Below are 25,295 nucleotides of genomic sequence, written 5' to 3'. Positions count from 1 at the left end.
GTCACCCTGTTTATTTAACTTATATGCAGAATACATCATGAGAAACGCTGGGCTGGAAGAAGCACAAATTGGAATCAAGATTGCTGGGAGAAATATCAATAACCTCAGATATGCAGATGACACCACCCTTATGGCAGAAAGTGAAGAGGAACTCAAAAGCCTCTTGGTGAAAGTGAAAGTGGAGAGTGAAAAAGTTGGCTTAAAGCTCAACATTCAGAAAACGAAGATCATGGCATCCAGTCCAAGCACTTCATGGGAAATACATGTGGAAACAGTGTCAGACTTTATTTTTCTGGGCTCCAAAATCACTACAGATGGTGACTGCAGCCATCAAATTAAAAGATGCCTGCTCCTTGGAAGGAAAGTTATGATCAACCTAGATAGCATGTTCAAAAGCAGAGACATTACTTTGCCAACAAAGGTTCATCTAGTCAAGGCTATGGTTTTTCCTGTGGTCAGGTATGGATGTGAGAGTTGGACTGTGAAGAAAGCTGAGCACCGAAGAATTGATGCTTTTGAACTGTGGTATTGGAGAAGACTCTTGAGAGTCCCTTGGACTGCAAGGAGATCCAACCAGTCCATTCTGAAGGAGATCAGCCCTGGGATTTCTTTGGAAGGAATGATGCTAAAGCTGAAACTCCAGTACTTTGGTCACCTCACGCGAAGAGTTGACTCACTGGAAAAGACTCTGATGCTGGGAGGGATTGGGGGCAGGAGGAGAAGAGGACGACAGAGGATGAGATGCCTGGATGGCATCACTGACTCAATGGACGTGAGTCTGAGTGAACTCCGGGAGTTGGTGATGGATAGGGAGGCCGGGCGTGCTGCGATTCATGGGGTCGCAAAGAGTCGGACACAACTGAGCGACTGATCTAATCTGATCTGAACCCAATGTTTACTCCAGCACTATTTACAATAGCTAGAACATGGAAGCAACCTAGATGTCCATTGACAGATGAATGGATAAAGAAGCTGTGGTACATATATACAATGGAATATTACTCAGCCACAAAAGGAATGCATTTGAGTCAGTTCTAATGAGGCGGGTGAACCTACAGCTTATCATACAGAGTGAAGTAAGTCAGAAAAAGAAAAGAAATATTGTATACTAACACACATATATGGAATCTAGAAAGATGGTACTGATGAAATTATTTACAACCATGGAGACCCAGACATAGAGAACGGACTTATGAAGATGGAGGAGGAGGAGAAGGAGAGGGTAGGATATATGGAGACAGTAATATGGAAACATTCATTATTACCATATGTAAAACTGATAGCCAATGGGAATTTGCTGTATGACTCAGGGAACTCAAACCAGGGCTCTGAAACAACCTGGAGAGGTGGGATGTGGAGGGAGGTGGGAAGGAGGTTCAACAGGGAGGGGACATATGTATAGCTATGGCTGATTCACGATGATGTTTTGAATAAACCAACACAATACTGTAAAACAATTATCTTTCAATCAAAAATAAATAAATAAATTACATGCTCCTTTTCTGTTATGTTTCTTTCATTATATCTGCAAAATTCATTCATATTATGTTAGTTCAGTTCAGTCGCTCAGTTGCGTCTGACTCTTTGTGACCCCATGGACTGCAACATGCCAGGTTTCCCTGTCCATCACAACTCCTGTAGCTTACTCAAATTCATGTCCATTGAGTCAGTGATGCCAGCCAACCATCTCATTCTCTGTCGTCCCCTTCTCCTCCCACCTTCAATCTTACCCAGCATAAATGTCTTTTCAAATGAGTTGGTTCTTCGCATCAGGTGGCCAAAGTATTGGACTTTCAGCTTCAGCATCAGTACTGTCAGTGAATATTCAGGACTGATTTCCTTTAGGATGGACTAGTTGGATCTCCTTGCAGGCCAAGGGACTCTCAAGAGTCTTGTCCAACACTACAGTTCAAAAGCTTCAATTCTTCTGGACTCAGCTTTCTTTATATTTCAACTCTCACAACCATACATGACAAGGGGAAAAACCATAGCTTTGATTAGATGGAACTTTGTTGGCAAAGTAATGTCTCTGCTTTTTATTATGCTGTCTACGTTGGATATAACTTTTCTTCCAAGAAGTAACCGTCTTTAAATTTCATGGCAGCAGTCACCATCTGCAGTGATTTCGGAGCCCCCCCAAAATAAAGTCTCTCACTGTTTCCATGTTTCCCCATCTATTTGTCATGAAGTGATGGGACTGGATGCCATGATCTTAGCTTTCTGAATGTTGAGCTTTAAGTCAACTTTTCCACTCTTCTCTCACTTTCATCAAGAGGCTCTTTAGTTCTTCATTTTCTGCCATAAGGGTGGTGTTACCTGCACATCTAAGGTTATTGATATTTCTCCCAGCAATCTTCATTCCAGCTTGTGTTTCATCCAGCACAGCATTTCTCATGATGTACTCTGCATATAAGTTAAATAAGCAGGGTGACAATATACAGCCTTGATGTACTCCTTTCCCGATTTAGAACCAGTCTGTTGTTCCATGTCCATTTCCAACTATTGCTTCTTGACCTGCATACAGATTTCTCAGGAGGCAGGTCAGGTGGTCTGGTATTCCCATCTCTTGAAGAATTCTCCACAGTTTGTTGTGATCCACACAATCAAAGGCTTTGGCATAGTGAATAAAGCAGAAACAGATGTTTTTCTGGAACTCTCTTGTGTTTTTGGTGATCCAACAGATGTTGGCAATTGGATCTCTTGTTCTGCTGGCTTTTCTAAATCCAGATTGAACATCTGGAAGTTCATGGTTCAGGTACTGTTGAAGCCTGGCTTGGAGAATTTTGAGCATCACTTTGTTATCATGTGAGATGAATGCAATCATGTGCTAGTTTGAGCATTCTTTGACATTGCCTTTCTTTGGGAGACATTATGCGTAACTCTAGTTTATTAAATTGCACGTTATTTTGGTTAGGGGTTGAAACAGATTTTGAGGGACTTGAAGCTAGTATTGGTGTTCATTAAAAGAAAAGATAAGAAAAGTTGTTTTTCTTAATTTAATAAAAATGTATGTTCATATGAACACATTGCTAAGCCTACTGCCAGACTAGGAAGAGATCAGGGCAAGCCAAGGACTTAAAGTTTAGCTTCGTTGGCTTTATGAAAAATGTATTCTGGTTGTGGTATTTTATTGTAAAAAAATTCAACAACTTATTTACCTATTCTGATGTTGATGGACTTTTGGTCTATCCCTAAATGCTATGGTTATTATGAACTGATTTTCCAAAAACATAAATGTGTTCTAAGGTAGCATTTGAATGCAGTCTTCCAAAGAATAGCAAAGAGAGATAAGAAAGTCTTCCTCAGTTATCAGTGCAAAGTAATAGAGGGAAACAATAGAAAGGGAAATACTAGAGATCTCTTCAAGAAAATTAGAGATACCAAGGGAACATTTCATGCAAAGATGGGCTCAGTAAAGGACAGAAATGGTTGGACATAATAAGCAGAAGATATTAAGAAGAGGTGGCAAGAATACATAGAAGAACTGTACAAAAACGATCTTTATGACCCAGATAATCATGATGATGTGATCACTCACCTAGAGCCAGACATCCCGGAATGTGAAGTCAAGTGGGCCTTAGGAAGCATCACTATGAACAAAGCTAGTGGAGGTGATGGAATTCCATTGAGCTATTTCAAATCCTGAAAGATGATGCTGTGAAAGTGCTGTGCTCAATATGCCAGCAAATTTGGAAAACTCAGCAGTGGCCACAGGACTAGAATAGATCAGTTTTCATTCCAATCCCAAAGAAAGGCAATGCCAAAGAATGCTCAAACTACAGCACAATTGCACTCATTTCACACAGGAAAGGAAATGGCAACCCACTCCAGTATTCTTGTCAAGAGAATCCCGTGGACAGAGGAGCCTGCTGGGCTGCTGTCCATACGGTCACACAGTCGGACACAACTGAAGCAACTTAGCATGCATACATGCAGTGGAGAAGGAAATGAAAACACACTCCAGTATTCTTTCCTGGAGAATCCTAGGGACAGAGGAGCCTGGTAGGCTGCTGTCTATGGGGTCGCACAGAGCTGGACACTACTGAAGTGACTTAGCAGCAGCAGCAGCACACGTTAGTAAAGTAATGCTCAAAATTCTCCAAGCCAGGCTTCAAAAGTGAAAGAGAAGAGTGAAAAAGTTGACTTAAAGCTCAGCATTCAGAAAGCTAAGATCATGGCATCCAGTCCCATCACTTCATGGCAAATAGATGGGGAAACATGGAAACAGTGAGAGACTTTATTTTGGGGGGCTCCAAAATCACTGCAGATGGGGACTGCTGCCATGAAGTTAAAAGATGCTTACTTCTTGAAAGAAAATTTATAACCAACCTAGACAGCATATTAAAAAGCAGAGACATTACTTTGCCAACAAAGGTCCATCTAATTAAGGATATGGTTTTTCCCTTTGTCATGTATGGATGTGAGAGTTGGACTATAAAGAAAGCTGAATCCCAAAGAATTGAAGCTTTTGAACTGTAGTGTTGGACAAGACTCTTGAGAATCCCTTGGCCTGCAACGAGATCCAACCAGTCCATCCTAAAGGAAATCAGTCCTGAATATTTATTTGAAGGACTGACGTTGAAGCGAAGCTCTAATATTTTGGCCACCTGATGCGAAGAAATGACTCATTGGAAAAGACCCTGATGCTGGGCAAGATTGAAGGCAGGAGGAGAAGGGGATGACAGAGGATGAGATGGTTGGATGGCATCACCGACTCAATGGACATGAGTTTGAGTAAACTCTGGGAGTTGGTGATGGACATAGAGGCCTGGCGTGCTGCCATCCATGTGGTCTCAAAGAGTTGGACATAACTGAGCGTCTGAACTACACTGAAGAATTGTCCAATATAACTGCAGTCAAGGAAATGTTTTGTATTTGTCCTGTTCAATACAGTAGGCACTAGTCATGTTTAGACACTGAGCACTTTGAATGGTGGTTAGTACAAATGGGCAACTGAATTTTAAATTTAAAAAAGTTATATAAATTTAGATTTAAATGGTTACATGTGGCTAGTGACTACTGTGGAGAAGGAAATGGCACCCCACTCCAGTATTCTTGCCTGGAAAATCCCATGGACGGAGGAGCCTGGTAGGCTGCAGTCCATGGGGTCGCTAGGAGTCGGACACAACCGAGCGACTTCACTTTCACTTTTCACTTTCATGCATTGGAGAAGGAAATGGCAACCCACTCCAGTGTTCTTGCCTGGAGAATCCCAGGGACGGGAAGCCTGGTGGGCTGCCGTCTATGGGGTCGTAGAGTTGGACACGACTAAAGTAACACAGCAGCAGCAGCAGCAGTGACTACTGTATTGGACAGTGCATTCTAGAGTGCATATCCAAGAGTGGAACTGCTAGGGCATAATGCCTGTTCATATTTAACTTTTGTAGCTATTATCTGTTTTCTAAAGTGATTTTAACAATTTACTCCATAGGCAGTTCATATGATTTACTGTTTTTCTACATTCCCAAACTCTTGGCGTTGTCATATTGTTTAATTTTAGCTATTCTTGTGGACGTGCAGTGGTCTCTCATTGCTTTTTTAAATGAGATTTCCATATTATTCATGATGTGGTATACGTTTGTATATGCATATGGCTATTTGAATTTCCTCTTATGAGAAGTATCAGTTTAAATCTTTGGCTTATATACTACTGTGTTATCTGTCATGTTTTTATTGATTTATTGGTGTTCTTTTTGAATTATATATTCTACATACAAGTTTGTTGATTATATATTTTGCAAATACCCACCCTTAGAAAGGTTTACACAATGCTGATATCCAATTAAATCAAATTATCAATTAAATCAAAATTTCTGTGGGTAGGGTCAAGACACTTTAAAAAGTGTCCCAAGTGATATTAATCTGACTATGTGAGAGGAATAGATTAGAATTTAGTGTAAGAAATGATGTATTAACTATCAAATCGATCTCTCTGGAGCAGTTATGTTAATGGATATGTGGACCATCTCTGGAGTCACATGGTCTGAGTTTGCACCCAGGCTCTGATAGACTTTAGACTTAACTTACTTCAGTTTTTTTCATTTATAAAATTGGGTAATGATATCTATCAGATACCACCCTTATGACACCACCCTTATGGCAGAAAGTGAAGAACTACTAAAGAGCCTCTTGATGAAAGTGAAAGAGAATAGTGAAAAAGTTGGCTTAAATCTCAACATTCAGAAAATAAAGATCACAGCATCTTGTCCCATCACTTAATGGCAAACAGATGGGGAAACAGTGGAAACAGTGACAGACTTTATTTGGGGGGGGGGGGCTCCAAAATCACTGCAGATGGTGACTGCAGCCATGAAATTAAAAGATGCTTACTCCTTGAAAGGAAAGCTATTACTAACCTAGACAGCATATTAAAAAGCAGAGACATTACTTTGCCAAACAAAGTCTGTCTGGTCAAGGCTATGGTTTTTTCAGTAGTCTTGTATGGAAATGAGAGTTGGACTATAAAAAAAGCTGAGTGGTGAAGAATTCATGCTTTTGAACTGTGGTGTTGGAGAAGACTCTTGAGAGTCTGTTGGACTGCAAGCAGATCCAACCAGTCCATCCTAAAGGAAATCAGTCCTGAATATTCACTGGAAGCACTGATGTTGAAGCTGAAACTCCAATACTTTGGCCACCTCATGTGAAGAGTTGACTCATTGGAAAAGACTCTGATGCTGGAAGGGATTGGGGGCAGGAGGAGAAGGGGACGACAGAGGATGAGATGGTTGGATGGCATCACCGACTCAATGGACATGAGTTTGTGTAAACTCCAGGAGTTGGTGATGGACAGGGAAGCCCGGTGTGCTGCAATCGATGGGGTCGCAAAGAGTCAGATATGACTGAGCGACTGAACGGAATTAAACTGATTTGCTAGATAATCCCTTATGAATTCTAAATAAACAATTATATGTACTGTGTAGGACACATAGCAAGTGCTCCATAAGTATTAATTATAGTCATCATCATCACCACCAAAGATTAAATTAACTGCCTTAGAAAGTAACAAGAGCCAGGATTTTCCTCAATGGGACAACATCAGTAATCTTTCACTGAGATCAGGAACAAGGCAAGATTGATTTCCCTGTCTCTTTCCCTATTCAATATTATTCTAGAGGGATGAGCAAATACAACTAGACAGAAGAAATTAAACAGAGGCATAAGTACTGATAAAGAAGTAAAACTACTCTATTTGTTGATGGTATGATGGTACACAGAAAATCCTAGATAATTAATGATAACCAATGATTTTATTTGAACAATAAAATAATGTAGTAGTATAACAGATATAGTACTAAGAGGCAGAAATCAATATCTTTAATACACACAAACAATAACCATTTAGAGTACCTGACATTAGAGAAAAACCTCGTTTACAATTAAAAAAAGAAGATCAAGTATTCATGAATAAACCTAACTAAAATGTGTAAAGCTTATAGGAAGAACATTTTAAAATCTTTTATAAGAAAGATACAAGTGTGGACTAGAACAAATGAAAAGGATAGGACAACTTAACATGATAACATTTTCTTTGGACCAACTTATAAGCTTAACAATACCCTGATAAAGCTTTTTTAAAGGAAGTAAACAAGTTGAAATCAAAGTTGTTATGGAAAAGCAAGCATACGAGAATAGCAAGAAAAATAGTGAGAAAGAAAAATGTAAGGGGAATGGGGAGGTCAGGACTACTAGACATTAAAATTTATTATAATCTAAAAGTCTCTCTAATTGAAACAGTGAGATACCAGTGCACGAATAGACAAATAGTGGAATAGAATAGAAAGACCAGAGGTAGACCCAAGTAAATATGGAAATTTATTATAAGATAAAGATAATGTCTCAAAACACTGTGGATAATATTTGAATTTTAAATAAATGACTCCTTTTAGAAAATAATAGGTCAACCTTTGGAAAAAAGATAAAATTATACTCATATGTTATACCAAACACAAAAATAAATTCCAAACGGATTGGAGATATAAATGTAAAAACTGAAACCATACAAGTAAGAAAACTCGAGTAAACTCCACTTAAAATTGGCTTTCTACTCTGGTCTTCATGGTCATCATCAAAAAGTCTACAAGCAACAAATGCTGAAGAGATTGTAGAGAAAAAGGGACCCTCCTATACTGTTGGTGGGAATGTATACTGAAGCCACTATATACAGCCATTATGGAGAATAGTATGGAGATCCCCCAAAAACTAAAAATAGGGTTACTGTACAATCCTGCAACCCCACTCCTAGGCATAGATCCAGAAATAACTATAATTTGAAAATATTCACCCCAATGTTCCCGGCAGCACTATTCTCAGTAGCCAAGACAGGGAAGCAACTTAAATGTCCATTGACATATGAACGAATAAAGATGTGAGATATACATGTGTATGTGTATACACACACACACACATATACATACACACAATGGAATATTACTTAGCTATAAAAAGAATGAAATTATGCTATTTCTAGCAACATGGATGGACCTGGAGATTATCATACTAAATGAAGTAAGGCAGACAGAGAAAGACAAATATCATATGACATTACCAATATGTGGAATCTAAAAAAGTTACACAAATGAACATATTTATAAAAGAGAAATAGGCACACAGACATAGAAATCACACTTATGGTTACCAAAGTGGAAAGTCAGGGAGGGATAAATTAGGAGATTGGGATTAACATATTTATACTATATAAAACAGATAACCAACAAACACCTACTCTATAGCACAGGGAATTATACTCAACATACTCTAATAACCTATAAAGAAAAGAATCTGAAAAAGAACGTATAACTGAACATTGTAAAACAACTATACTTCATTAAAATAAAATAAAAAACTGACTTTCTAAATCCAGAGGCAAGTAATAAAAAATGATATTTTTACTATAAAAATATTAAAAATTATACATACTAAAGACAGCGTAAGTAAAGTTAAATAGACAAATGGAAAACTTGCGGAAATATTTACAGCATAAGTCACAAAGAACTAATATCCCCAATATGTAAGGAACCTTTAAAAATTAAAGGCTAAAGGGACAAAAATCCAATAGAAAAATGGGAAAAGATAAAAACAATTTACAAAAAACAGAAAAGATAAATAGGCTCTTAAATGAAAACAACTTAAATTCATTTATAATTATGTAACTATAATTTGAAACAACCCTGAGATAGCATTTCTTTACTATCAGACTGGCAAGAACTAAAAAGCACGATAATATATTCTATTATTGAGGAGGTGGTGGAAAGGGTCTTCTGTTACACCCTGCTGGTGGCAGTGCAAATTTGTATGACCATTTCTAACAAAATTACCCTTAATTTTTAACCTAGAAATTCTAATTCTAGGCATTTATCCTAAAGACACACTTCCAACAATATGAAAATGCATTTGCATAAGGTTATTCACTGCAATATTATTTTTAATTGCAAAGTATCAGAAATAATCTAAGGCTCATATAAAAGAGTAGTGGAATTAACTATAGTGTATCTGCACTATAGATTATTATGCAGCTATATAAAGAATGAGAAATATCTATGACTGATATATAGAAACTTCTAGGACATTACTTAATGAAAAAAGCAAAGTACAAAAGAATATATGTAAGGAAGAAGAAGATATAAGAAGATATGCATGTATCTGCTCTTTGTGCTAAAAGAAATACAGGATGATTAAACTAGAAAGTATGATATTGATTATTTACAGGGACTAGGTGGGAACAGGAGGTAAGAATGGGAAAATGAGAGTGGGAAAAAGGAATGAGAGTGGATGGTCTACCTTTTCAATAGTTCTGACTCTTGGAAACACGGTAATAATTTCACATGCTGCTGCTGCTGCTGCTGCTTAGTTGCTAAGTCAAACTGAACTCTTCGCGACCCCATGGACGATAGTCTGCCAGGCTCCTTTGTCTGTGGGATTTCCCAGGCAAGAATACTGGAGTGGGTTGCCATTTCCTCTTTCATGGGATCATCCTGACCCAGGGATTGAACCTTCATCTCTTATGTCTCCTGCATTGGCAGGCAGATTCTTTACTACTGAGCGACCTGGAAAACCCAGTAATTTCACATACTTAAACATAAATAATCAAAATAAAAAAGAATGTGAGAGAAACTCAATATGTAATACAAAATGAAGGGAATGGAAATGAAAATAACTAACCTAACTAAAAGTGGACAACCGTGTCAACTCTAAGGTTAAAAATAAAAAGAACTATACACAACTATTATATTCTAGTTAATATTTTTTCCCACATTAGTATGGGTTAGGGGAGAAGGCAATGGCAACCCACTCCAGTACTCTTGCCTAGAAAATCCTATGGACAGAGGATCCTGGTAGGCTGCAGTCCATGGGGTCGCACAGAGTCAGACAGGACTGAAGTGACTTAGCAGCAGCAGCAGCAGCAGTATGGGTTAGTAGTTCTTTCTCAAATATTTATTTATTTAGTTGGCTGTACTGGATCTTAGTTGCAGCACATAGGATCTTCGGTCTTCACTGCAGCATGTGTTTTCTTTTAGTTGCAAGATGGGGGTTCTTTGGTTGAGGCATGTGAACTCTCAGTTGCAGCATGTGGGATCTAGTTCCCTGACCAGGGATCGAACATGGACCCCCCTGCATTGGGAGCCCTGGATCTTAGTCACTAGACCACTAGGGTTAGCATTTCTAAAACTACTTTATGTGTATATCAGGATTGAGCAGATAAGTAAATAAATTTGTGGAGAATGGGAACCAGTTTTCTCACTATCAGAAAAAGAAAAAGGAAGGGTTTGAATGAATGCTGTGATATTCGATTGGACTTGGAGCTATCAGTTTAAACTCATGGTTTTAAATGATTTTTAAAGAGAAATTGATATGGAAATATATATATATACACACACACACACACATGAGCATACATACATATATTCCTAGATCTGTCCAATGAGAGAGTCTAGAAGCAAGACATCTCAGTAACAATAACAATAACTAGTAACAATAACTAGAACCCAGATGTTGGTTTCTAAATTCCATTCTTTAACAAAAGGAACTAGAACTCCTTAGGAAAATGATTGATTCTAGGGATGGGTCAGGAAAAATACAAGATGATACTGACTAATACCTTGTACTGCTAGAAAGTAAGGACGTGCTAAAAAGAGATGAGAATGGCATATTGAATGGATAAAGGCATAAACCTGAATAAGTCAAAATAGCCCAATGGCCAAATGTAGGCTAACTGGAGTAATAAAATAAATAGTATTACTAATAACATATAGATTAAAATAAGTATCTGATCTCATACTAACACAAATAACAGGAGAAGAGATCATTTTTTTCTTGCAGGATAATTCCAATAATAAATATAGAGAAATTATAGAAATAGAAAATCACTTTCACATAATAATTGTTACAGGCAAGATTCATAAATTAATGCTAAAATTAGTGGGCAAAAGTATGATAGGAAACAATATTTGCATAGCATGGCCTCAAAAATATCTCCCTACAAAATAGTTATAATTTACAAAGGGAAAAATAGTAACTTTACATAGAGAAATCTGGCAGACACCACAAGTGATCAAAGTTTATATCATTGTCATAAGACATATCAACATCACAAACCTCTTGATATGGTGTGCTGGGGAGGGCAAACATCACTTCTGTGTTATTCTTGTCAAAAATTTATAACTTCAATTTGATTAATAGAAAACATGTGTTAATTACAAACTCAAGGATATCCTAGAAACAAAGCAAAGTGAAACAAACTGGCTGGTTGTCTTCAAAAGTGTCAAAGTCATCTGTAATAAGACACAGAAAGACTGTGGAATTGCTGGAGACTGAGGAATCTGAGGAGGCATGACAGTAACTGCAGTAATGAATTGAGGAACAGGTTCTGGACCAGAAAAGAGGACATAAGCAGGACGCTAGTAAAACTGAAATAAAGTCTATAAATTAGTTATTAATTCCCTAATAATTATATTATCATCATGTAGCACGTTAACATTAATAGAACTAGATGAAGGATATATTAGAACTCTCATACTATTTTAAAATGAGTGTTTTAAAATAGTGTTTAAAATGAGTGTTTAAAATAAGTGAATTCGTATTTAAAAAGATTTTAAAATGTAGTGTTTCCAGCTACTTGAGTTCAAATAAGGGATAACAATTGGAGCTGTAGAAGAGATCTAAGCTATAACTGGGCAGGTCCAACACAAAGCCTTTAAGGTTTAAACCATGAGCATTTTTTGAGGATATTAACACAACCCTTAGCTTAAAAAGTGAGTAAGATTCTACATAAGCTTTGACCCAATGCTAATCCTCTTGAATCCATAGAAATTGAACAGTTAGCCCAACGTTATTTCATTTTAGCAAATGGTACGTGCTGTGAGGATCGCAAAATGTGTTATGAAATATTCAAATTAGCTTACAATGAAATTTCCTTAGTTTCAACTTTCAAGACTTTAAATACTTGAGAACAAATTTATATTCGTGAACAAGTTTTTAAACCACACTCTAAACATCCATTCTAAACTATACCAGATAATCACACAAATGGCTCAAACAATTTAAATCAGGTGAAAATTATACTCTTACGTGGAAAAAAACAGATTTCAAAACAATACGTGCACTACAATCCCATTTCTGTCAAAAGTGAAAATATATGCTTAGAAACGAGCCTAAAATTTTATATGATAAAATGTAAACGGTAATTAACTCTGGGTGGTTACAAGTGGGTGTTTTTCTTCACTTAGCAGCAATCTCTAAACTTCTTCTACAATAATTATATTACCTTGTAATCATAAAACAAAAAGGATTATAAATGTTTTGAAAAAAGAAAGCAGTGTAACAATTTTCAGATCTCTGAATAGTGAGTGGAATTAACCACTCCAAACAAACAGATGTAGCTAAATATAAAAAAATCTATATTCCAAACACTCATTTTGTGTTCAGATGAGGCTACATCTTTGCCTTGAGGCTACAAACAGGAGGTGATATGTGAGTTTTCCCCTTATGTCACTTCAGTTTAAAAATGCCAAAAATTACTCAGAGAACAAGTTTAAGCATTTGCAATTACCAAGGTGACAGTGTCAGAGGAAACACTAACATCTTATGCTTGATTTAAATTTTTAATAGTTGATTTTTTAAAATGAAAAGGGAAGAAGCACTTTTTTAGGGAGAGGAAAGAGATATGTACACTGGGGTATTCAAGTCTTATTTCACTTTGGGGCATATATGAAGTGACAAAGATTGATTTTGTCCCATTCTCTTTTTTTACGGTGTATTTCTTTATTCGAGTTTTGATGTTACACCACTTAAATGTTTTATCCCCACATTCTTGTTTTACTTTTAAAAAATTAATTAATTAATTTTAACTGAAGGCTAATTACTTTACAACATTGTGATAGCTCTTGCCATACATTGATATGAATGACTTTGCCCCATTCTTTAAACTAATATCTATCTCTTGGTGATTAGTTATTAAAGCTGTACTTAAATATTACAAAGAAGTACTCAACTTTGATTTGTAAAACTATTTTTAGATAGTTAAAACATTTTCCTTAAAATTAAAATTTCTTTGATTTCCCTGGTGACTTTTAAGTTAGTTCTTACTGGTTTATTCTTCATTATTCCAAATGGTTGGTATGGCTAATTCAAAAAGCAGTCACTTCCAGCACTTGATTCTCCTTTGAGGATTGTTTCAGAATCTGTTTTTCTATATTCTACTGGTATAGTAGAGGACCTTTCATCTTTTAAATGCTATGATGATAAAGAATAATAAGTGGGACTAAAAGGTCCATCTAGTCAAGGCTATGGTTTTTCCAGTGGTCACGTATGGATGTGAGTTGGACTGTGAAGAAAGCTGAGTGCCGAAGAATTGATGCTTTTGAACTGTGGTGTTGGAGAAGACTATTGAGAGTCCCCTGGACTGCAAGGAGATCCAACCAGTCCATTCTAAAGGAGATCAGTCCTGGGTGTTCTTTGGAAGGAATGATGCTAAAGCTGAAACTCCAGTACTTTGGCCACCTCATGCGAAGAGTTGACTCATTGGAAAAAACTCTGATGCTGGGAGGGATTGGGGGCAGGAGGAGAAGGGGACGGCAGAAGATGAGATGGCTGGATGGCATCACCGACTTGATGGATGTGAGTGTGAGTGAACTCCAGGAGTTGGTGACGGACAGGGATGCCTGGCGTGCTGCAATTCATGGGGTAGCAAAGAGTTAGACACGACTGAGGGACTGAACTAAACTGAACTGAAGTGCATGATAACAGCATATCTTTGTTGCTAATTCATAGTAATAAATGAATTTCTAGGGCTCTAAGACAACAAGTTAAAAGAAAAGAAAATGAAATCCATGGATAACCTGATGAGATTAGTATTAAAAGAGAAAAAGTGAAAGTGAAGTTGTGTTTGACTCTTTGCGATCCTATGGACAGTAGCCTACCAGGCTTCTCCGTCCATGGGATTTTCCAGGCAAGAGTACCGGAGTGGGTTGCCTTTTCCTTCTCCAGGGGATCTTCCTGACCCAGGGATCGAACCCAGGTCTCCCGCATTGTGGGCAGACGCTTTACCCTCTGAGCCACCAGGGAAGCCCAAAGTGATCTCCAATAAGCTAACAAGTTATTTTATACGTACAGTTTTCTTTATTCAGAGATGACAAAACTTTGAGGTTCTAGAAAATCGTTATTTCATTTGAAGGACAGTCACATTAAAACTTTGTAACTGAAGACCTCTGACATTTCTATTTTTTTTTCCTGAACTTTAAAACAATAAACTGCTTAGGATTCAACCTACTAGGGGTCCAAAAAGAAGCAATTGTGTGGCTAAGTATAACACTGAATTTTAGTCTTACAAACACTCACTCTGATACATTTTATCGGACAGCATTTAAACCTACTCAAGTCATTCTTCTACCATTTTCTTTATAACTTAACCTTGATCTGACACTCTCACGCCTACCAGAATTTCCAACACGATATACTGAGAATTTGTTTACTTGCATAAATGCTTAAAAAAAAAAGGCAACGTTTATTGTATGCTAAAAAACAACAACAAAAAAGGTGGCCCAGGTGGTGAGGTGATAAAGAATCCGCCTGCCAGTGCAGAGATGCAGGAGACATGGGTTTGATCCCTGGGTTGAGAAGATCCCCTGGAGTAGGAAATGGCAACCCATTCCAGTATTCTTGCCTGGAGAACCCCATGGACAGAGGAGCCTGGTGGGCAACATCCATCAGGTTGCAAAGAGTCAGCCACAACTGAATGATTGAGCACATTGTAAAAATATGGTAGGGACAGTTAAATACATTTTAAATCAAACCTGTGTTTTTTATAGCCCCAAAACAAAGAACATGGATAATTCAATGAACTGATAAATTGAACCTAAATATTTGAAAATACAACCATAGAAGATAAAAAGATAGTGTTTTCATAATTACTACAATATCTACCAAAGTTTAATGTATCACTATAAGATATATAAGTTAAGTTGATTTCATAGCAAAGAAAGAACTTGGAAGGAGAGAATGAAAAGAAAGTGCTTTTTAAGTCATTACCTTTTCCCATGAAATATATGCTGGTGAAGAATAGGTTAAGAGTTAAAACCAATCTTTGGTCAGAGGAAAAGATTTTCAACCCTAAAACACATTTTGGTTATAATGTTAGCCTTAAAGTCTGTAGGTGATATGCTAAGGAAAAGTCATACCAATAACATCAGCCTGTAGCTTAAGGATTTCTTGCTGTTGTTTTAAAATTTATGATAGTATTTCATTTAATTTTAATTAGTCTCTTAAAATACAAATTTACCTTTCCTAAGCATTGTATTATCTATATTACCACTAAATATTTTTAAAGGATCATTTAAAATCAGTTTCCTGAATTATTTGTTCTTCACAGATGTTACAATATTAATACTTAATAAGCAATCTTTGTAGTTAAAAGATATCTGGATTGATTTTTTGCTTTCCTTATATCATTTTGGTTTTTGATTTACAGAGGTTTGTAAGTTGTACTTTACTATTCTCATAAGACAATATACTTAGTTGTAAGCAGTGTCTGATCCTTTTACATATTCCCCCAATTCTAAGAGAATGGATTATATTCTCCAAAAATATAACTAAGGCTTTTAAATAAGAGCTACAAGTTGTGATAACTGAGGCAGCATTTCCCATTGTTTTGACAAAATAAATTAGAAAATGAAGTTATTTAAAGTAAGGTAGTATGGAAAAAAAACACAAGTCCCACCCAGATATGTTGCTATCTTTAGGAAACTCACAACAAGCAAAAGTAAGGACTATATTATGCTAGAAACACACTCATTTGTGATAAAATAGTAAAACGAAAAAGCATGAGCAAGAGTCAAGATAGCTGTCCTGTAACTGATAAGAGGTAAGCATGAGGATGGAACAGAGGAGTAACACAGGGTACTGTAGCTCCAAGTTCCTGGGTGAAGATGGGTGCACAATGATGCATATACATACTCACTTCATCATGAATATTACTTAATTTTTAAGTGCAAGAAAACCAGGAGGCTTAGATTATTTAGGAGCAAATTGATGATGATATTGTAGGGAGGCCCCTTTTAGCTGGGATACCACATTGTTTTAAAACTGTGTGCGTCCTGTCCGTGTGTCCACACTGACAGAACAATATGTCCTATTAGTAATATACTTTTTATGATATTTTTCAATTTACAGTAAATATTTGGTGATTTTTTTTGAGATATCCAATCACTGAACACTATGTGTAATTATTTTTAATCATATGTTTTGTATGCTTTGTTTTATTATCCAACTTTTAAAACTGATGATACCAAAGTAAAACTAGTAGTTTTAATTAAGTAGAAGAATAAAGGAAATCCCAGATAATTCTGTTCATATTCATAATTGGTGCTTTATGGTCATATTTGTGATCAATGATTGCATTATTACTAGTGGGTATTTGAAGAATTGTATTTTTAATTTCAGAGACTATGGGCAAGTGGACTTTGATTTACACTGTCAGGTAGAAAAAGGTATCTTTTCCTAGTAAATCAATTGTGTGGAAAGCAAGGGCAACTTTAATTATCAGATATGAGCATTTAGAGGAAAGAACAATCATATCAATATCACACTATGATTTTAATAAAATAAGTACTCCTCACCATTATAGGCAGGCTGTAATCTAGGAAAGAATGAGATGAGCTTACCATACAAATTCTTTCATTAAAAAACATTATGTAAACATTCTTCAATCCTTAAAAAGATGGAACATTAAGCAGGGTTTTGTAAAGGTTCACTTGGGTGTATTCTGAAATAGATCTTTTTTTCCTTGCTGAGTATTAGAGGGACTAATTTCAGCAAGGTTAATAGGTAAGATATCTAATACAGTTGCAATAGGACTATTTCTTCATCACTAGTTGTATAAACTTTTGCCCCCAAACCTCTTTCAGGGATGTGTAAAGTTTTAAGGTGAAGAAAAATAAAACCTGTAAGTTAATTAACTTGAGATAAGTTTCAAGGTTCTAGTCTGAATTTATATGGATTACATGAAGTTAGAATGCTCTACTCTTCTCAAAAATCATATTTAACTCTGCCAATCCCCAAATATATAGAATTTGAATGAAAGTATAGAACTAATTAAAAACATTTAGAAGTCCTTCAAAAGACACTTTGAAATAAATCTAATATTATGTAAATTAATTGAAAGTGAATGCTATCTTGAATGAAATAAACAACTGATAATTTTTTTGCATGCTGTCATGCTTGGTCTCATTTTTACTTTACAATAATAGCAATCTTTACTGTACCTGACGAGGGGTTCTTTCTGATTTACTCCTACACCATTCCCAGTCTGAAAGGTCTGGTTTCTGACTCTCTTCATGAGAAAGTCTTCTTTCTGGCCCTTCCAAAAAGGTGGTTTCATCATATTTAATATCACCTTCTGCTTTTTCAGAGAGTAGAGGATCAACACCTCTTTCATTGTGGGACTCCTCTTCAGCTTCTATAATGTCAGTGTTTGTGCATTTGTTGATGCCTGTTAGTGTGGAGCTGTCCAGAGAGGGTGTGGTGCTGATTTCCACTTTTATGGCACTGAAGATATGAGTGTCTCTCTGAGAGTCTTTTGTAGTTGTGCACTCATAGTTCATGAGATTGTGACAGGCTGTAGAATTTTCATCATCATCATAGTAATCTTCATGTGCTATTTTATAAATTCCATAACTTTGCTGGAATGATAGATTGAATTCAAAGCATCTCCTCTTGGCTACGTAAAAACAAAAACAAAATTCCATGATTAGGAAGGTAGATGTAAATAGCAGTTGAATATACAAAGTGAATAAAAATAAGAAAGTGAGTTACCTGATTAGTATGAAATCTTAAAATGATCTTGTCAATTATGCAAAGAAATAGTCCTTACAAGTTCAAGCCATCATATCATTCTGGGCCTAATTGTTGTCACTTACACAATGAAAGGCTTGACATACATACAGATCCAGAACCCTTAAGTCTTTAAACAAATTTTATTTAAAACTTTAGCTATAAATTTAAAAATTCTCATATACTTTCAGTTTTAGAGTAGCTATATTGGTCTACCAATTGTGCATTTCTTTATTTTAGGATAAAATACATAGTTTATAAATTTTATTTTACTAGATATTAACTAAGAAGCTCTTAATAGAGACTTCTCTGGTGGTCCAGTGGTTAAGAATCTGCCTTTTGGTGCAGGGGATGTGAGTTCTATCCCTGGTCTGAGAACTAAGACCCCACATGCATCAGGGTAACTAAACTTGCACACCACGAGTAGATTGTCCACGTTGCCACAACTTCTACTGAACCCATGTGCCACAACTAGAGAAAGTCTGTGTGTTCAACAAAAGATCTGCATGATACAATGAGGTTCCAGCATGCCACAACTATAAACGAACACAGCCAAATAAATAAATAAACATAACAAAAGCAATTTATCCTTAAAAGAAAAAAACAACTTGGGAAGGAAGCTTTTAATATTCTTTGAGCTATTCAGCTGGCAATACCAACAATAGATATAACTGCTTTCAATATTTTAATGTATATCATTACTGACATTTATGTTTATAAATGAATACATTAAAAATTAGATAATGCTGAAATACTTTTTAAACATTTAAAAATATCATGAATAATTTGAAATGAACTGTAAAAATATGCATATATTTATATTTCTGTGAGATGAAGCATTTTACAACATGTCTATACCTTATTAATTACAAGATGAGTTTAGCAGGAATGCATAAAACTTTCTATGGTTTAAATCAGATGAAATATGATGATATCCTATATACACTACTACTATTTAGTGAATACAGTATAAAGTTTTACTAAAATAACAAGTGAGAATGTGACAGAAGTGATATAATTGTTTTGTGTGAATATCATTAAATACTAGATAGTTTTTGAGTATTAAGAATGAAGCTATATCAAGATGGTAGACAAAATACCATGTAATATTTTGGTTTTCATCTTTCAAATATGGCTCATTTCAAAACTTTTTTCTACTTGGATAGCTCTGTGTTTTATAGCACACCCTTAGCACACATTGAGAGATCCTTGGGGAAAATTTTATTAAAAACTATAAACTGTCTATGAAAACAACAGGTAAAGTTTGATTTATTTCATAGTACACCCTTGTGTCATTCATATGCTGATTCTATTACTGAAATTGTCTGAGAACTGAAGATTTACAAACCAATTTCACTGACTGAAAGATAGAATTTATAGTTATCATTCATTATTTGAGCCAAAAACACTCTTTGTTTGAACCAGGACACAAATAAAAATTTCTATTCAAAGAAAATGGAAAAGTAGAAACAGATGTTAACACCATCCACTGTCTCATTTATAGTACTACTTAAGTTTTTCTAATAATATAGTTCAGTAAAATTAAATTAGAATTTTTAGTTTGTTTTAATAGTATGAAAGCTGAATAAAGGGATGTTTCAATTATTGATAGGTTTTCTTTTTCTCTAAAATAAGATACAAAGTGACAAGTGGTCAATTCAAAGATATTAAGCAAACAAAAACTGTCATAAAACTCCAATTTTATCACGTAAGTTGGTATCTGTAGCTATATATCTTATTAGCTACACATCACAACTATAAAGTATAGAAAGAAAAAATGAGCAAGATTTTTAAAGAATTAATTCAATGGACAATTTACCTGCATGTTATGAGGTGCAAGAGGCAGTCTGAGGTAGGCTTCAAGAAGGAAGTCTGATTGCGAAAGATACGATGGGGAACTAGAGCATTCCAGGGCCAGTTAGGCACAGGGGTCATGTCATTTAACAAAACAACAACCCTACATAATAATAGGCAAATTGGTTCTATTTTGCGTTTGAGAAAACTGAGGCTGTTAAAGGAAACCTAAGATTACTTACTTAAAGAGATGTGAATTTAAAGCTGACTCCAGAATTGCAGTTATTAGCTTCTATGGGACATTGCTGTACTGCTAATCAGACCCGCAAGAGAAATATGTTAATAAAAGCAGAATGTCTCCAATAGGCTATCTTTAAGTTAAGGGAAGTATGTTAATTATAAAATGTAACCAATAGAAATATTTCTTGTTAGTTACTTTTCCTTAACACTAGAGGTAAATTCTGACTAACTAATGAAGGTAATTGGCTATAACAATATAACAGGGTGGTCAATGACTGACTAGTAACTTATAAGAAGCTTAAGGACCATCAGGATAGAGTCAGGATCTTTTGGAAATCAATACTACACTTATGAGAAATAAGTACACTGTTATATTTGTTCTGGGGATTCCCAGGTGGCACAATGGTAAAGAATCCGTCTGCCAATGCAGAAGACGTGAGTTCAATCCCTGGGTGGGGAAGATCCCCTGGAGGAGGAAATGGCAACCTACTCTAGTATTCTTGCCTGGACTATTCCACAGACAGAGGAGCCTGGTGGGCTTATAGTCCACGAGGTCACAAAGAATTGGACACAACTGAGCACAAATGCTCATTTGTTCTGAAAAGCAAAATCCTATTTAGGACATGAATTAGCTCTAGTCTTCTGATTTTAATCACATTTTGCCAATGACAGTTTTAGACATAAGTAATTTTGTCAGCGTATAAATACAATTCTTCAGCGTAATATGCCACCAGATACTTTGACTCCATCAAAAAAAGGAAGCCGAAAATCTGATTTTTATACTTAGAAAGTATTTTACTTGAACTGTCTAATTTTAAAACAAAATGGGTGTGAAAGGCATATCCAATACATATGTCTGCCACCTGAGACCTCTGTGTTAAAATCATCCTGTTTTAAAACCACTTTTGTCTTGAGACATTAGTAATACAGATTATTGTTGGAAAAAGGAGAGAACTATTATCCCTGGAAACTTCATTTTCTGGTTGCATGTCTCTCAGTTTCCGTATAGTGAAGCTGAGATGTAGAATCATGTTTATATCATATTCACGGTAAGTGTGAATTAGGAAAAAATATGTTCCTTTTCTTGTTCCTGGAGTTTTCAGCAAAAAACAAAACAATGGCAACAAAAAAACATTAAAGGGGAACATTAATCTGTTAAGGAGAAAAAGCTTAAGTGTGAAACTGGAGCCATCAAAGTACTATAACTATATAGAATCAAAGTACTATATCAAGTAACTGACCAAGCTCCTGCCCACCTGAGGATGAGCCATTTTTGGAGTTTCAAAATTGTGTGTCATCCTAGCAAAAGGAAAATTTATGGTGGGTCAGACAGTGAAAATACACCATTCTTATTCTTATAATTTCCCTGTGGCAGAGCCTGGGATCAAAAGAGAATGAAGCCATTTTAAATGAATGTTTTCACGTTTTGTTTCTGAAGCCATGCTTCTCTAGGCTTACATTTCAACATCTTCCCTGAATTTTTATGTCTCTCCCTGTATTGCCCTATACAAATAAGGGCAATGGGAATTTTAGAGGAAAAATATTACTTTGATCTTGAAAGGTGTGGTTCGAATTTCAAACATGAGTTATTAACTTGATTATTGATTCTACTAGCCTGCTGTAGGTTCTTCTGTCCTGTGCAGTACCAGAGACACTGCTTCCTAGATGATTTACAGTGATAGATATGTTGTACTGCTTGGTTTTTGACTTTGATAGAAGTGTCCTTTAGTTCTTAAAAAGGACATTCTTTTTGTCTTTTATTCTTAAATTCTTTTTGTCTCTCTTACAATTTTAAATATATAAGGTGGGATTGTTTCATTAATTTAGTGACAAAATATTAATGTTTGATAGAATGGTAGAACTTTCAGGTCTGTAAGTAATTTTTATATGTTCTATGTTCTTCTGTGTTTTCTATCAGAAAGATTTATTTTTCATTTTCTGTGTCACCGTTGCTCTGGATATTAATCTCCAGAAGCACATACTATTACAAGTTCTGTGGTTATTGTATTTTAAGGGCATAGACAAATTTGGCGTCTATTGACAATAAAACTTTATGGCACCCTTAACACTAAAAAAATCTTCAGGTTATTTGAAAATTATCTAGACGTTAAATGTCATGAATACATGGAAAATGAGCAGTTCATGACTATTGAATGTTATAAAATAACCCTGTTGAAGAATTGATTACAGAGTATTTTTTAATAGTCTCCAGTTTTTATAGCCCTAATATAGTCTGAGATGGACTGTTTTCATTCACTCTTTCTTCTCTGTTAAACAAAAATATACTTGCTTATTCTGAGCAAAGGACAATTAATGGAAGAGTTAATTCAGCATGCACTAATGCATTTATTAGTGTATTGGATTTATTAAATGGTAGAACATCCTATCTTTTTTCTGGAATGACAAAAAAGATATCCTTTTCCTTCCTGATAGAGTAAAAATATACAGGTCATTCCTCAACTTTTCCTGTCTTAGTATAGGAACAATTACACTCTAGTGAGCTTTATAATTGACTCCATTCCTGTTAAAGATGCAGTTTTTAAAACAGATTTTTTTTAGTAACTAATGATGAGATTTATACATGAACAACTCTGCCAACCTTTGTCCTTTCTTGAAATTACAGGTATTGGGCTGGGGGGGGGGTTGTCGTTTGTGTATATATCTGTATTTTTTCTAAAGGCAGAGGCATACACTTAAAATTTGTTTTGGAAATGTTTTTAGGTGCTCCTATTGCTTACTCTGAAAACTTTCCAACACCCTGGAAGAATACAATCTGCAAAATAATGGAAATGCTTTTCTTTACTGTTCCACTCAATAATAATAAACTTTAACATAATGAATTTTAACTTTTCAAAAATGCAGGCTTCTCCTATGTAGACTTGGGAGGGGGATTGATTTTCTACTCAGCTAAGAGTTATGGTGGATATAACATCTAAAGTCCTTTGTTGATTTCATGCTGGGTTGAATGAATTCTATTTTTTTAATCACCTAAAATAACCATTCAATGTACATGCAGTCCACAGAGTTGTTTTAAACCCGTCTCATTTAAAATTTACTCCAGCACTGTGCTGATAATTGTTTAACATTTCTTCCTTTTATGTACCATTTCACTTGTCCTTGGACTCTTCATCACCTACTAAGGCAACTTTCTCAAAAGACCACCTTTCTGTATTTGACCCTCTGCATATTGTTCTCAACCTCTGCACTATCCAGGACTTACGTTTTTTCCCATCCGATGTCACTGCATATGTGTTCTGCTTGCAGTTGATGATGCAGCCACAGGGCAAGTGCGTCCAATGTTTAGACAAGACAAACACTGGAGTTACAGTGGTGGCCAGGAGGGTTAGCATAAAGCTGAGCATCTCAAAGGGAAGGCTCTTAAACCCCAAGATGTGCTGGACCGCCATGTGGATCTGTAAAAGCAGAGAGCTTCAGACCTACCCCAAGAAAATGTTTTCCACTTTGCCAAGCCTTTTCCCCCAAGGGGAAAGGCTCCTTTCCCTTCAGCTCCCTTCTCCAGGCCCCTTTCCTATCTGAGAGCTAGAAGCTCCGCTCCTGAGCTGGCATCATTGGTTTTGGGCTACCAGGATCCTTTGGGAAGAGGCCAGCTTCCTCAGACTGCACAGGCTTTTGAGGGTTTCCACTCCTGAGTGCCTGGTCTGTGCTGGCTGCCAGCTCAAGTTTCCACCAGAAAAGCACAGTTCACAACATGAAAAAACACTATCCCAGAAAACAGGCAAGCATCTGTGAAACCTGTACCTGGTACTCCAGATGTCCTTTGTCATATCCCTAGCCCCTCAGCCCTGCCAGGCCATGCTTGTCACTCTAGGGCACCACCTGCCACTTCTCTCCTCTGGCTCTCTCTTGGAGGCGTGAACAAAAGCCGGTTTTGTCTACTCTCTGTTTTCTCTACTAGTGGTTATGCCTCTCCTCTCTTCCTGATGGGGATGGGCTGCGACCTTACTATGGAGGAATGGAGCAAAGATGAGCGCAGGATAGGAGACTCTGGGAATAATAGAGGCATACACTGTTTTCCTTCACTGCCTCCCTCCTTTTCTGAATACTCCCAGACGTTGCTCGGAGAGAGAACACCCTTGACCATGACAGATCTGGGAAAACTAAGTCTGCCGCGCCTGAAAGCGCTCCCCGCCCTCCTCCCTAATTTTGAATCGAGAAGCACTTAGCAAAGGCTTCGCGGCTGCTAGTCCTACTCTTGAACTGCTTTCCTCCAAGTGCTTCTTGAAAACCAACCGAGATACATTTGTAAACGGACTAAACTGAACATCTCTGGGTGACCCTCCAAACCAGGGGCGCTGGTCTCAACACGCACTCATACTGTCTGGAACACACATCCGCACACCGTGAGCAACCGCACTTTTACCATCATGGGCAGCCAAAGGGTGACTTTTATCAGCGCTAAGATCAAAGAAAAGCGCTTCTGCGCTACGCTCACGGTGAAGCTCCTGGTGCCAAAGAGAGTCCCCCGGTTCTCGAGCCTGCAGTCTCCAGCCACAGCGGCAGCACAGTGCCCCGGCTCCTGCCCTGGCCCTGAGCTCCTCGCGGGTGGACCCGGTCCAAACACGGTGTCCGAGCTCGGGGAGCATCCTCCAGAGTACCGCGGGGCCGGACCTGGAGCCTCATCTGGGGACAGGGAAAGCACTCTCCCTCCAGTTGCAGGGGTCCCTGGAGTGGAAGCGCCGCGGGAAATTTCCTGGTAGTTGGCGTGAAGTCTTGGCGGCTGCTCGGAACACAGCAACTGGTGAGTGAGCGGGACCGAGAGGCCGGCTAGTATTCCGAAAGCCGAAGTGTACACAGCGAAGAGGAGCAGCACGTAGGAGCTGGAGCAGTCGGCCAGACAGCCCCAAGGCGTGCGCACGAAGGCGCCCCAGCCGCACAGAGGGAGCGCCGAGAGCAGCAGACTGGCTGCCCACACGGTCAGC

The 25,295-nt window shown here is 37.0% G+C and overlaps 1 protein-coding gene across 1 annotated transcript in view; it reads right to left on the bottom strand.

The window, feature by feature from the left end:
- Nucleotides 1–25,295, bottom strand: part of GPR149 (G protein-coupled receptor 149) — an 85,625-nt gene that overhangs the window by 59,819 nt on the left and 511 nt on the right. Inside the window, exons 2-4 of the mRNA XM_010844752.1 lie at nucleotides 24,737–25,294; nucleotides 23,576–23,768; nucleotides 17,754–18,208 (exon numbers count right to left, since the gene is read on the bottom strand). Coding sequence (XP_010843054.1) covers nucleotides 17,754–18,208; nucleotides 23,576–23,768; nucleotides 24,737–25,294 — 1,206 coding nt within the window. The remainder of the gene's footprint in view (nucleotides 1–17,753; nucleotides 18,209–23,575; nucleotides 23,769–24,736; nucleotide 25,295) is intronic.

Source organism: Bison bison, unplaced genomic scaffold (assembly GCF_000754665.1).
Source record: "Bison bison bison isolate TAMUID 2011002044 unplaced genomic scaffold, Bison_UMD1.0 scf7180017864207, whole genome shotgun sequence".
In the NCBI taxonomy this organism is placed as follows: domain Eukaryota; kingdom Metazoa; phylum Chordata; class Mammalia; order Artiodactyla; family Bovidae; genus Bison; species Bison bison.
This window is presented reverse-complemented; position numbering and strand designations above follow the sequence as displayed.